The sequence below is a fragment of the Otolemur garnettii genome, unplaced genomic scaffold (genome assembly GCF_000181295.1).
Source record: "Otolemur garnettii isolate 467f Iridium unplaced genomic scaffold, OtoGar3 scaffold00083, whole genome shotgun sequence".
Classification (NCBI taxonomy): domain Eukaryota; kingdom Metazoa; phylum Chordata; class Mammalia; order Primates; family Galagidae; genus Otolemur; species Otolemur garnettii.
This window is the reverse complement of record NW_003852478.1, coordinates 4220171-4231945: the sequence shown is the minus strand read 5'-3', so window position 1 is coordinate 4231945 and position 11775 is coordinate 4220171. Positions and strand designations below refer to the sequence as shown.

Genomic DNA, 11775 nt, shown 5'->3' with positions numbered 1-11775 from the left:
ATTCTGAGGGCTGTCTACTTGCTTTACTTACTGTGCTTTTGGCTGTGCAGAAGCTTTTTAATTTGATCAGGTCCCAGTAGTGCATTTTTGATGTTGCTTCAATATAGCACAGTCTTTAAATGATCCATGTTTAGAAATCTGAAGTTAGGCTGACTTCTTTTCAGGAGGCTGAATCATAATGTACCTCTTACTTTCCTATGATTTTTCGAAAAACTTGCTCAGGGTTGTATTTAGGACTTTTAGATACTAAAACTGGAAGGAGGATACCAGTATATCATTTTAATCAGACAGCCCGGGGTTGGAAGTTTTCCTCCCTTGTCTCTAACTTCCTTCCTTGTCGAATTGCATAGAGATTCTTTGTAAAAAAATATCCTCAGGCCTCAGACTTCTGCTTGGCAGTCTGCGTCTGGCGGTCTCTGCTCATAAAGCTGAGCTCCTGATTTTTATTCTGGTTTTTCTTTACTTCCTATTCTGTCTAATTAGATTTAAAATGTAAGAGGCAGTATTTTGTCTAAGTCATTTTATACTGTGGTTTTAATTGAAATGTTGAATGATGATATGAACTGCTTTCTAAACCCTGTTTACGTTCGGTTCCTATCAGAGTGCTACCAGTTACAGATCTATCTTTTGTTTCCTGACTATGAATTTTAGATAATTTCACAGTGACTAATTTTATTTTATTTTTTTAATAGAATAACAGATCTTCTGTCATGCTGCCAGACAGGCAGTAAGTGTACTTAGCTCTTACTTTTTAAGAGCTGAATTTAAGTTGAAGGCCAGATGGCAAGGTTTCCATTGAATTGAAATGTAGTTTTATTTCAAAGGGGGAGAGAGTGAGTCAAGGAGTAGACTTAGGGACATTTAAGGTGTGGAGTTGTTTTGGATTTTCTTTGAACCATTTTTTAGACAGAAACAGTTTCCCACTAATTAAAAGCTATTGTACAGGGTAGAAATATAAAGTTTAATATAAATTGCACACAAACTTTATGTCCACCCTGTATAAAAGGCACTGAGGGCCGTTAAAGAGTTGTACTTTAGTGAGGGAACTGGTGTCACCTTGTCTTTGCAACGAGGTGATAACTCAAACTAGGAAAGATGTCACTGTGGCACTTCTATTTTTAGAATATCTAAGTTCAGAGCTCTTTAAGTGCAATTGTTCAACAGGCATTTACCGAGCACCTAACATATACTATGGAACAAAACCTGTAAGTTACAAGGTGCTGACAGAGCCCTCTGCTCCCTCAGTAGTGAGTGGAGCATCTGTCTAACACACGTAGTGCAATCTGCTAAAAAGACAAAAAGGTTGTGTGTGGTCATCTCCGCAGTCACAGGAAAGGAAGGCCAACCTGGATGCAGGGAGGCCTGAGCAGGGATCATGTCACGTCATCCAGGTGGGGTAGCATGCCGTGAAATTTGGAGGTCAGAGGAGGAAGCAGGAGGATGTAGCAGATGTTCTCTAAGGCACTGGCGTGACCCCCACATATGAGAGACCAGTGCTCACCTGCTTGGTGTAGAGGCTGGACCTCTGATGAGAATGGCTGCATGGGGCAGCCAGGAAAGTTGCACGGAGACCGTGGCCCTGACCCGGGTTGGCACAGACATAATGGTGAGTTCTTTTTACCATATGCCTTGAGCACTTAGGAGACCACAATCCCCTCAGCAAATTGTCTGAGGTTTTGAAAGCTGGAGGCCCCTCCTTGGTTCTTCCAGGTGCTGAGCAATCTGCTTGCATCCTCCCACCACCCTCAGGAGCAGGGAGCCCCTGGACAGCAGGCCTCGATGATATTTCTCATCACAGCAAACTCAAACTCGGGCTCAAGTGATTCTCTTGCCTTAGCCTCCCAAGTAGCTGGGACTATAGGCACCTGCCACAACACCTGGCTTTTTCTTATTGCAGTTGTCATTGTTGGTTAGCTGGCCTGGGCCAGGTTTGAACCTGCCAACTTTGGTGTTATGTGGCTGGTGTCATAACCCCTGTGCTGTGGGTGCCGAGCCTCTCATCACTTTTTTTGATTGGAGAAGCATGATTTAACTTGATTTAGAAAATAAAGTGAGGTGGCATTTCTTGTACTCCAAGTGTAACAGACTTAAATCCCCACTCAACTCCTCAGGTGGGTCACTCTGAGTTTACTTGTGCGTCCAAATGGCACTTCTTGCTCTGACTCCTAATGTTCAGTACTTACCTCGCACCCTTTCCCCACCTGCAAAACTCACTCTCTCTCTGTCCTGTTCTCTCAAGTCTAAGCGTAGTGAAAAGCCAACTATCACGAGAATATGAACAATCTATGATAAGTTTACCACTAAGCATTCATAGCCAAAAATGAATTAAAACATAAGTTCTTTAGGATTTAACTGAACACGTAAAATTGTAATATTGGAAAGGTTTTCAAACTTGTTGTTGATGGCAAAAGTCCATTTAGAAAGGAAATTTTTCATGGACTCAAATGTATAAAGCAGACAATAGTAAACCTCTCTGGCTGAAATAGAGTAGGGAACTGGATACACCCTTTTAACCCAAGATGTGGCTCCAAAGTCCCTTTCCTTGGCATTCTAGAGTTCCACTGAAGTATACTATTTTAACCAAAAGTGTGAATAATGTGGTGTAGGCATCAGGGGTATTGGACACAGCATCACACGCCAGCGGGGGAGATTATTTTTGGTAGAAGTAACTTCTATGCTCATTGTCCCACTGTTCAGAAGCCAGACTGTCCGTCTGCGGGTTTGAGTGAGCATTCCAACATAACATGAGGGATTTTTATGTCACATCAGCAGTTTATTCCTTTAGCCATGAAAATAATAAAGTTGTAAGTTATTCATCGCCCTTGACTTTGGAGGGCCAGGAAATAGATTTAGTCCTGATCTGTAGGCCCACACATTCTTAGTCTGCAGTATTCATTCAATGGGTATTTAACTTGCTCCTAACATCTATCAGTTCTATTCTAGAGTCATATACAGCACTGAGTAAAACGGATATAGTGTTTCCCTCAAGGGGATTATGTTCTGGAAGGGGGAGAGAGAGACAATAATCAAACAAATAAATATCTTCTGCTAATGTAAATTGTGTGAGCTGGAAAGAAACAGGTTTTTGTGAGTATTTTTTTGCTGTTGCTGTTTTTAGAATCCTCCAGTTCTGATGGTCTTGGCGGTCAGCACACAGTGACCAGCATGGTGCCTGATGTTTAATGGATGCTAAAAAGAGAGTGAGAGGATTTCTCAGTTTGGGAGAAGGATACTTCCTCTGGAGAAGCCACATTTATTCAGTTAGAAGGACAGAGTCATAGATTGCTTTCATTTTTAGATTATAAGTATATTCTTAATCTTCAGTTTTGATTTTCAGTGGAAATTTTGCAATTTCTCAAGCTCCTGTAGTTTCAAAAGTGGTCATTGTTTATTTGCCCCCAGCCAACCCGTTGTTAGAACTCTGCACAATCGTCATTGCTCAATGACAGGATACGTTCTCAGAAATGCGTCATTAGGAGATTTCGATGTTGTGCAAACATCATAGTGTGTGCTGACACAAACCTGGCTGGTGTAACCCGTTACACACTGAGGTTATGCACATGGCCTGTGGTTTCTGGGCAGTGAACCTGCACTGCACGTTACTGTACTGACTACTGTAGACGGTTGTGACACAGTGGGAAGTATTTGTGTAGCTAAACACACCTACACATAGAAAAGGTACAGTAGCAAACATACAGTTTTGCGATCTTACAGGACCACAGTCGTAATCGTGTGGGGTCTGTCATTGACCACCACTCCACATCCAGCATCCACATGTCTCGGCACCTCCCTGCTACAAGCTCCAAACCTCCCTCACCTCTCTTTGGGTTACTCCAGTAAATGCCGTCATAACTGGCATCCTTACTTCTTCCTTTGTGCCTACATCCAACACAATAGGCAGGGCAATCCTTCAAGAACTTGTCAGATCATGCCAGTCTTTACTCGAAGTGTAATAATGACTTCTCTTTGTTAAGGTTTTTGGGTTCTCAAACAGCCCTGCAGAGCCCTCCAGGGGTTGCGCCCTCCCTCTTCCTCTTCCTCATTCTCTCTCTCTCCCCCTCACTATTCTACTCACACAGGTCGGTCTCCTCTTGAGTCCTGACACCTGCCGGGCATGTGCTTACTGAGGAACTTGGCCCTGGCACTGTCTTCTGCCGCATCTCCCCCTCGGATGGCTAACTCTGTCACCTCTTTTGAGTTGCTGCCCCAACAGCAGCTTTCAATGAGGCCAGCTGCTGACTAGTATTGGAAGCCGCCCTACCCGACTCCTAGACCCTGAATCCTGACCCTCACTGTGCAGCACTTTTCTTCCAAACACTTATTACTGTGCGGCACAATAGGTCATAATTTTCTTCATTAATATGTTTTGTCTTCCTAGAGTCCAGGTGCCCCAAGGCAAGGGATCTGTTCTGTATTCAGTGACGTAGTCCAAGCTCGCAGAAGCTCAGCATATTGGCTAAACAAACGAGGGAATAAGTCAGAGAGAAACACAAGCCTTGCAGATGGAGGAAGAGATTTTTTTCCATTTCCTTAGAAAATAACCTAAAATATCACGTTAGATATTTCTGATTTCCAAGGGGTCTTCTCTGTGCTGTGCTCTAAGGGAGACTCAACTAACTCTTCAGACATCTCTCTCCCTTGGCACAGAGCCCAGCAGTGCTGGCTCCCCTCTTTCTTCATGGGATCCTCACTCTTTTCATGCTCAAAGCTTTCTGATTCCCCATACACACCTACTCAAAACATGGAATATTCAACAAAACAGAAGGCCTTGCAGTTAGCATGACTCGCGCTCCTTAGGAAGCAGGGTTTCTGAGCAAGCCTTCGGATTTTCTCTCTCCTCTCTCACCTCTTGTCTTCGACTCCAATTCTTTTATCAGTCTGTTATGCCCAAAGTCGTGGTGTTCTTCCTGAGAGGTTTTCTTGTATCAGCTGCTGAAAGATTACACTCATTCTTTTTCATTTAGTCAAATAACCTTGTAAAAGGTCCAGGTGATAGTGGTTCATAGCAGCTTCATTTTGAGCAGTGTGTAGAAGGCAGCGCATTAGGCTCTCAGCACACGCTGAGGGCTGCACCATACTAGGTGTGTGCTGGGCTGGCTTTGCCTTTAGAGGTGGGTTTGTAGCTGAGTTTCAGACTTTCAGCAGGGGCTCAAAGACAGGGTGAGTGAGGACACCGTGCAGTCAGTGGCTGGTGGGCAATTTCTAAAAAGGACTCTAAACATTAACAACCAGAGTGTGAGAACAGTTGCCAATAGAAACACTGCTCATAATACACAGACAAGGGAGAACTGAGGGGGCTGGGAGCTCGTGTAGCAGATCTCAAGGTAATTTCAGGCTAGGGATTATTATTCCAGCAGTCGTATCAGAGACAAGAATACTGAAGAGAATTGATGGTCCTCATGGGTAGATGCTCTCCAGAAGCCACAGCATTTGGAAGTCCAGGGGCTTCGCAGTCCCCATGATTTGTACACGGAAACTAGAGATTTTGGCAAAATAACTTTGTGTCCTCCATTCTTGCAGTAGTATTAATTGTCACGTGTGTAAAGGGAAGTCAAGTAAAGACAGAAGGATCTTCATCAGATGCCAATCAAAAGAACATGTGCTCCTCCCTAAAGGTGTGGAAAATTTCTTTTGTTGTCTTCACTGCTATATCCCCAGAGGCTAGGACAGTACCTTGCACATAATAGATACTCAGTAAATGTTTCTTCAATGAATGAATTAATCATCCATTGTTCAGCTATTGATTTAAAGTTTAACTTATACCTCTCAGAATTATAGATGATGTTGGTGGAAATGGTTTCAAGGTTGTATAGCATGACTTCTCAGGAAATATCCCTTTTGCATCTGAGGGGTTAACTCACAGGACTGTTGGAAGATGACTGTTGTAACACAGTGACATTTATGGCAGAAAAATCTCTACAGAAACTCCAGAGTTCTCAGGGTGTCCTCTAAAAAACTTAAGAGTTGACAAGGAATGTCATCTCATCTGGATTCAATTCACTCGAAGGACAGACATTTGTCTTTTGTTCAGAGGAAAAAATACACATTTGAAGTTTTACTCAAACCTGGTGCTGTTGATCTTGTTAGATATCATCTGAGTACACCATTGCCCATGTGCCAGAGCACAGTGGGTATGGTATAGAGGATTGGGCCTAGGGCCAGACCTCAGGATTTGGGGTCTTTTCACCATTTATCAGCTCTGTGGCTTTGGGCCATCACTGTCTTGATCTCATGATACCGTAGTTCCTCTATTTGCAAATTACCCCCCACAGGGAAATTGTAATACAAATGTATACCTGTCTGCTTTATGGGTCCACTAGGACCCATATGGATTTTCCAAATAAGATCTATCCATAGAACTTTCTTAATTGAACAATTTTATGCAGTTAAGTGGAAATTCTGAATATGGATTAGTAAGAGATTAGACAGAGAGATTATACAAAAGTTTTTCCAATTTTACAAAGGTAATATTAATTACTGAAACTTTGAACAAAGAAAGAAGAAACTCTAAGAGAGAGTTTACAATGTCCTAAAACCAATACAGACACATTTCCAAATGAAAACCACACAAAAGAAGTAAATTTCTGCTGAATAAGCCAAGACAGGGGATATCCATAATCAAAACAATGCAAGCAATGCCATGTTTTAAATTCGATCCAGATTTGTGATGACTGTACACAAGAAATAGCTTAACTGGAGTCAAATATATAGGGTCTTAAAGATAAAGTCTAGATGTTAGGAGTTATTTAATGTTGTGCTTTCAGCCCTATTTCCTGAGGAATCATCAGAGCCATGCTTGGGGAGGGCAATAATTCTTGTGAGGCATTGCAGCTGCTGAAATGCAGACGTACGGAATATTTGCAGTCTCTGGTATAAAACAGAAATAAATTCATAATAGGCTAAATACTTGCTCCTTAATTTTCTCTTAACCATGGAGAAAGGATCTTGTATAGACTGGTTGGTAAAAATCTAAATGTTTGGTTTCTCATTTTATCTTTGATGTCCTGTGTACCCTGTAAGAGTCTGTACTTGTAGCTATGTGGCTACAGCCAACACTGTATGCCCTAAACGTGTTTAATACTTGGGAGGTTGAAATTCATAGACATCATTTATATTGGTATGGAAATCATGGCGCTATAGTGAAAAATTAGACTTCCGTTGTTGATATAGTGAATCAACGAATCAACTAGTACATAATGATGATTTCCTTGATAGCATTGAAAAATAATTCAATTGCATTTCCTTTTGCTTTGTGGCAACATATTGGTCTAGTAGAGAGTCAGGTGGACTTTTTTCCATCAAATGTTAATTGAGAAGTTCTTGAGTGTCGGCCACTCTGCTGGGTCCAGGAATATGGTAAGAAATATAACAGACCAGGCAACTGACCACCCAGCTGGTCAAGATCAAGGTGTTGCTGGGTTGGCCCCTACTGAGGGCTGTGAGGGAGGATGCTCTAGGCCTGGCTCCTGGGCTTGTAATAGTATCTTCTCTGTGTCTCTTGTAGCACCTTCCCTCTGCTTTATCTTTACTTTTCAATATTTCTATTTTAAAGTGAAAATGTTCTTTATTTTCTGGTTTCCTTTCATAAACAAGGTTCATCTCATCAATGAGGACATAGGTCACCAGGCCACTGACCACCCAGCTGGTCAACATACACACTATAGGAACTCCTAAAAATAGTTAGGTTTATATTTCACAAAATTCAGCACCCTTTCATGATAAAAACTCTCAACAAACTAGGCATAGCTCAAAATTATAAAATCCATATATGACAAACCCACAGCCAGTATCACATGGAATGAAGAAAAGTTGAAAGCATTCCCAATAAGGACTGGAACAAGACAGGATGTCCACTGTCACCATCTCTACCTAACACAGTGCTGAAAGTACTAGGCAGAGCAATCAGGCAAGAGAAAGAAATTAAGGTATACAAAGTGGGAATGAGGAGGTCAAACTATCACTATTTGCAGATGATATGATCTTATACCTAGAAAACTCCAATTCAGCCACGTCTCCAGTTACAAAATAAATGTGCACAAATCAATGACACCAATAACAGTCAGCCTTAGAGTCAAATCAAACACTCGATACCATTCACAATTGCTACAAAGAAAATGAAATGCCTGGGACTATATTTAACCAATGAGGTGGAAGATCTCTGCAAAAGAAAACTATGAAATACTGAGAAAACAAATCACTGATAATATAAACAAGTAGAAACATATATCTTGCTAATAGACAGGTAGAATCCACATTGTTAAAATTTCATACTACACAAAGTGATTTATAGATTCAACACAATCCCTATCAAAATAATAATGGATCTAGAAAAAAATAATTTTACACTTCAGAAAACAGTTTGAATAGCCAAAGCAATCTTAAGCAAAACAAACAAATGGGGAAGTATCACATTACCAGACTTCAAACTGTACTACAAGTCTATAGTGACGAAATCAACATAGTATTGACATAAATATCGAGATGCGGACTGATGGAACAGACCAGAAACCCTCGATATAAAACTGTCCATGTACAGCCCCACTGATCTTTGACAAAGAAGATAATAACATACACTGGGGAAAAGAACCCCTGTTCAATAAATGGTGCTGGGAAAATTGTATAGCTACAAGCAGAAGAATCAAATTTCTCAAAAACTTAATTCAAGATGGATAAAAAGCTTAAATGTAAGGCATAAAACCATAACAATTCTGGAAGAAAATATTGGGAAAACTCTTCTAGATATCATCCTAGACAAAGAAGTTATGAAGAAGACCCCAATGACCATCACAGCAGCAACAAAAATAAGTGAATAGGACTTCGTTGAATTAAAAGCATCTAAGGAAATAATTAACAGAGCAAACAGACAACCTACAGAATGGGTGAAAATATTCACAATTTATATGTCTCATAAAGGACTAATAACAAAAATGTACAAAGAACACAAGCAAATCAACAAGAAAAAAATCAAGCAACCCCCACTAAAAGGTGGGCCAAAGACATGAAGACCCAAAAGAAGATAGAAAAATGGCCAATCAACATATGAAAAATGCTCACGATCACCAATCAGCAGGGACTTTCAAATTCTGTCACCTTACCCCAATCAGAATAATGTTTATTAAAAAGTCCCAAAATAATAGTGCTAGCATGGATGCAGAGAAAAAGGAATGCACAGTTGGTGGGACTGCAAATTAGTACAACCTCAATGGAAAACAGAATGAATATGCTTCAAAGAACTAAAAGCATCATTTGATCTAGGAATCCCATTACTGGAAAAGGGAAAGAAAAAGAAAGGAAAGGAAATCATTTTATCAAAAATACAACTGCACTCAAATGTTTATTGTAGTGCCATTCACAATGGCAAGGACATGGAATCAGCTCAAAGGCCCATCAATTCCTGGGTGAGTTAACAGAATGTGGTATATGTACACCATGGAGTGCTACTCAGCCATGAAGAAGGATGACTTACAGCCTTTTGCAACAATTTGGATAGAACTGGGGGCTGTTATCCCATGTGAATAAACACTGCATGCACTCACTAGTACATTGGAATTAGCTGATGAGCACACGTGTGCACAGAGGGAAGTAAAATTCAGTGGAAATCAATCAGAGGGGAAGCGGGGATGGATGAAAACTTACCCAGTGGGTGCAGTTAACACTATTTGGGTGATGGGCACCCTTACAGCTGTGACATGAGCATTATAAAAGTAATACTGTAATACTTTGAAAATATTTTTTAAAGGACTTTTTTTCCTGACTAAAAAATTACATATCATCATTATAAGAACATTTGTAAAATATAGAATGCAGTACAGTGAAGAAAATGAAAATTACCTTTAGTCCTAATGCCAGGGATAATGCCGCTCTGCCCACGCCAAATTGTATTATTAGAAACAGTTGGTATTTTTCCATTTAAAGTATCTTGAACTTTGTCCCAGGACATTAAGTATTTTTAACAATATCCTTTTCAATGGCTGTAAAAGTAGTCCTTATTTTGAAGGTACCCAGTTTATTGAACTGATCCCTTACTGTTGGATAGCTGTTATGCCATGGTTTCCTCACTCTAGACAATGATGCTATGAAATGTCCTTAAGAATAAAATTAGCATATATATCCATCATGATTTCCTTTGTATGAAATCCGATAAACAGGATTGCCAAATCAAAAGTTATGTCCGTTTGCAAGGCATTCGATGCTTATTACCAAATATGTCCCTTAGCATTCACTTTGTCAAACTCATTTATCCTTTTATTAGTGGTCTTTTAAAAAAATTTTTCTACATTTTTATCTTAAGTGTATGGTCTACTGTAATTTTGAAGCAACTGAATATTTGTTGAAATTTGAGGAGGAAAAGGACAGCCAAATTCTAAAGGCAAAACGTACCCAAATGTAACTGTGGTAAGGGGGGAAAAAGGAATGAAAATATTATTATCTGATGTCATTTCACGTTCTTTATGCCCAAATAGACTTTGACATTTTAGCTGGCATTTCCATTTAGGCAAGTAAATATACTTTAGATTCAGGGCCCAGGGTCCTTTATGGTCCAGCACACATCAGTGGACTAGCTCTGTTTTCACTGTAACTTTCTCTGTGCTATAGAAAGCAGCGTCTTAGATTTATATGTCCGTTCAATTACTAGCACTTCACTTTGACCTAATTTTCAATTATTAAGAAAAATATTCGCCTTGATATTTACAAGTAGGGAAATTGATGTGAAATTGATCTTGCAAATGGCGAGGCTTCTCCAGTGCTATCGCAGGGATGCTTGTTCTGTGAGCCCAGGGTGAATTTTCTCCTGCTTTTCTCAGATAAGCACGGTTTGTATTGTTCTCAGGTAGTTTCACAGTGAATGTTCTAAAAACGCCAGAGAAAAACTGATGACAATGAAACCGAGGAAATTTGGAAATAAATCTGTTGAATAGCAAGGGAAAGTGAAGATTTCCTATCGTTATTTCTCTCCTAATTGTAAAAGAAAAATAAGAAGCCTTATTCTGATAGTGTTTTTGTGCCCTTTTTTCCAGTGCTCTGTGGCGGGGGCGAGAGCTTTCTGTGTGCCAGTGGAATCTGCATCCCCGGCAAACTGCAGTGCAATGGCTACAACGACTGTGATGACTGGAGTGATGAGGCCCATTGCAGTATGTGACAGGGTGTTGGGGGTCTGTCTGGGTGAAGAGGGATTCTATTCAGGGGCCTAGAAACCAAAACGATCGCATTGTCAAATCCTGACAACCATCTGGCTTTTGCGCTGACGGCTTTTGGTTTGCTCTTCTAAAGTGAGCAAACGTGTTTCTCTGGCCCCACAGTGACAGCAGTGTGTTTGCACACCTTTCAAAGGCGGGGGGTATTGGGAACTCAGCATTAGATAGTGCATTGCAACAGATCGGGGATTGAAGCGTTTTAGCATAAAGTAACTTAAAATTGGGAGAAGGTTTTTGGTTTTATTTTGTTTGGATGAGGAGTTCTGTTTTTGTTTTTAAAGTTTTAGAGTATAAAGGTCAATGGTGTTTAAACAGGATATGTTTATAGGAAAATTTTGCACTCTGATGATTTTTAACATTAATAACACAGTTAGTACAAAGCCTCTTTTATTTGTGCTTCCTCCAGACCTGGCGATAGCAGCATTCTTTTTAAATCCACTCATCAGTAGGTTCAGCCTTAAATATCCTCCGTTTACTTTTCCATTAGTTTGCTTAGTCATTTTGACTGAATTGGCCCGTTGTTTATCCAATATAGATTCAGATTTTGAGTTGTTCTGTACTTACAAACCAGATAAAAGGG

The 11775-nt window shown here is 40.3% G+C and overlaps 1 protein-coding gene across 2 annotated transcripts in view; it reads left to right on the top strand.

Annotated features, from left to right (window-relative positions):
* CORIN (corin, serine peptidase) overlaps positions 1-11775 on the top strand; it is a 257752-nt gene that overhangs the window by 153927 nt on the left and 92050 nt on the right. For both annotated transcript variants that reach the window (XM_012808096.2, XM_012808095.2), the window contains exon 6: positions 11019-11132. In XM_012808096.2, coding sequence (XP_012663550.1) covers positions 11019-11132 — 114 coding nt within the window. The remainder of the gene's footprint in view (positions 1-11018; positions 11133-11775) is intronic.